Source organism: Onychostruthus taczanowskii, unplaced genomic scaffold, assembly GCF_017590055.1.
Source record: "Onychostruthus taczanowskii isolate IOZ18803 unplaced genomic scaffold, ASM1759005v1 scaffold240, whole genome shotgun sequence".
Lineage (NCBI taxonomy): Eukaryota > Metazoa > Chordata > Aves > Passeriformes > Passeridae > Onychostruthus > Onychostruthus taczanowskii.
In genome coordinates this window covers 233,108-233,809 of record NW_024499685.1, presented here as the reverse complement: position 1 = coordinate 233,809, position 702 = coordinate 233,108, and the positions used below count along the sequence as shown (strand labels likewise).

Below are 702 nucleotides of genomic sequence, written 5' to 3'. Positions count from 1 at the left end.
TGGGTCTCTGGGCTGGGCTGGGGGTATCCAGCCTGGGGGGGTCTCTGGGCTGAGGGAGTCTCCAGGTCTCTGGGCTGGGGGGGGTCTCTAGGCTGGAGTGTCTCCGGGCTGGGGGGGGTCTCTGGGCTGGGGGGTCTCCAGGCTGGGGGGTATCCAGGCTGGGTGGTCCCTCGGCTGGGGGTCTCCGGGCTGGGGGTCTCCCCCCCTCACCTCCACTGCGCCCCGGGCCGGCCCTCCCTGCGGATCTCGGCCATCACCATGTTCAGGTCCAGCTCCTTGATCTTCTCTTCCACCACGTTCTCTGGCATCAGATCTGGGGCAGAGGCACGGGGGGGGTGGGTCCTGCAGCCCCTGCCCCCTCCCCAGGCTCTGCACATGGAATCACGGCGTGGTTTTTGTGGAAGGGACCTCACATCCCACCCGGTGCCAGCCCTGCCATGGCAGGGATGTGTGCCCAGCAGGGACAGCACGGACACTCCCGTGTGCCCACCCCAGCCCCACATCCCTGGACCCCAGGCAGAGCTGGCACCCACCTGACGTCCTCCAAGAACTTGTCGAGCTCCAGGAAGGAAACCTCGGAGTACCTGGGCAGGGAAAGGACAGGAGGGTCGGGGGGCGAGGGGCTGCTGCCCAGGGCTGGGGGTCTCCAGGATGGGGGGGATCTCTGGGCTGGGGGGGGTCTCCAGGATGGGGGGGTCTCTG

General features: G+C 68.7%; 1 protein-coding gene across 1 annotated transcript in view; it reads right to left on the bottom strand.

The window, feature by feature from the left end:
• Window positions 1-702, bottom strand: part of NRBP2 (nuclear receptor binding protein 2) — a 42,194-nt gene that overhangs the window by 5,960 nt on the left and 35,532 nt on the right. Inside the window, exon 11 of the mRNA XM_041406109.1 lies at window positions 208-313. Coding sequence (XP_041262043.1) covers window positions 208-313 — 106 coding nt within the window. The remainder of the gene's footprint in view (window positions 1-207; window positions 314-702) is intronic.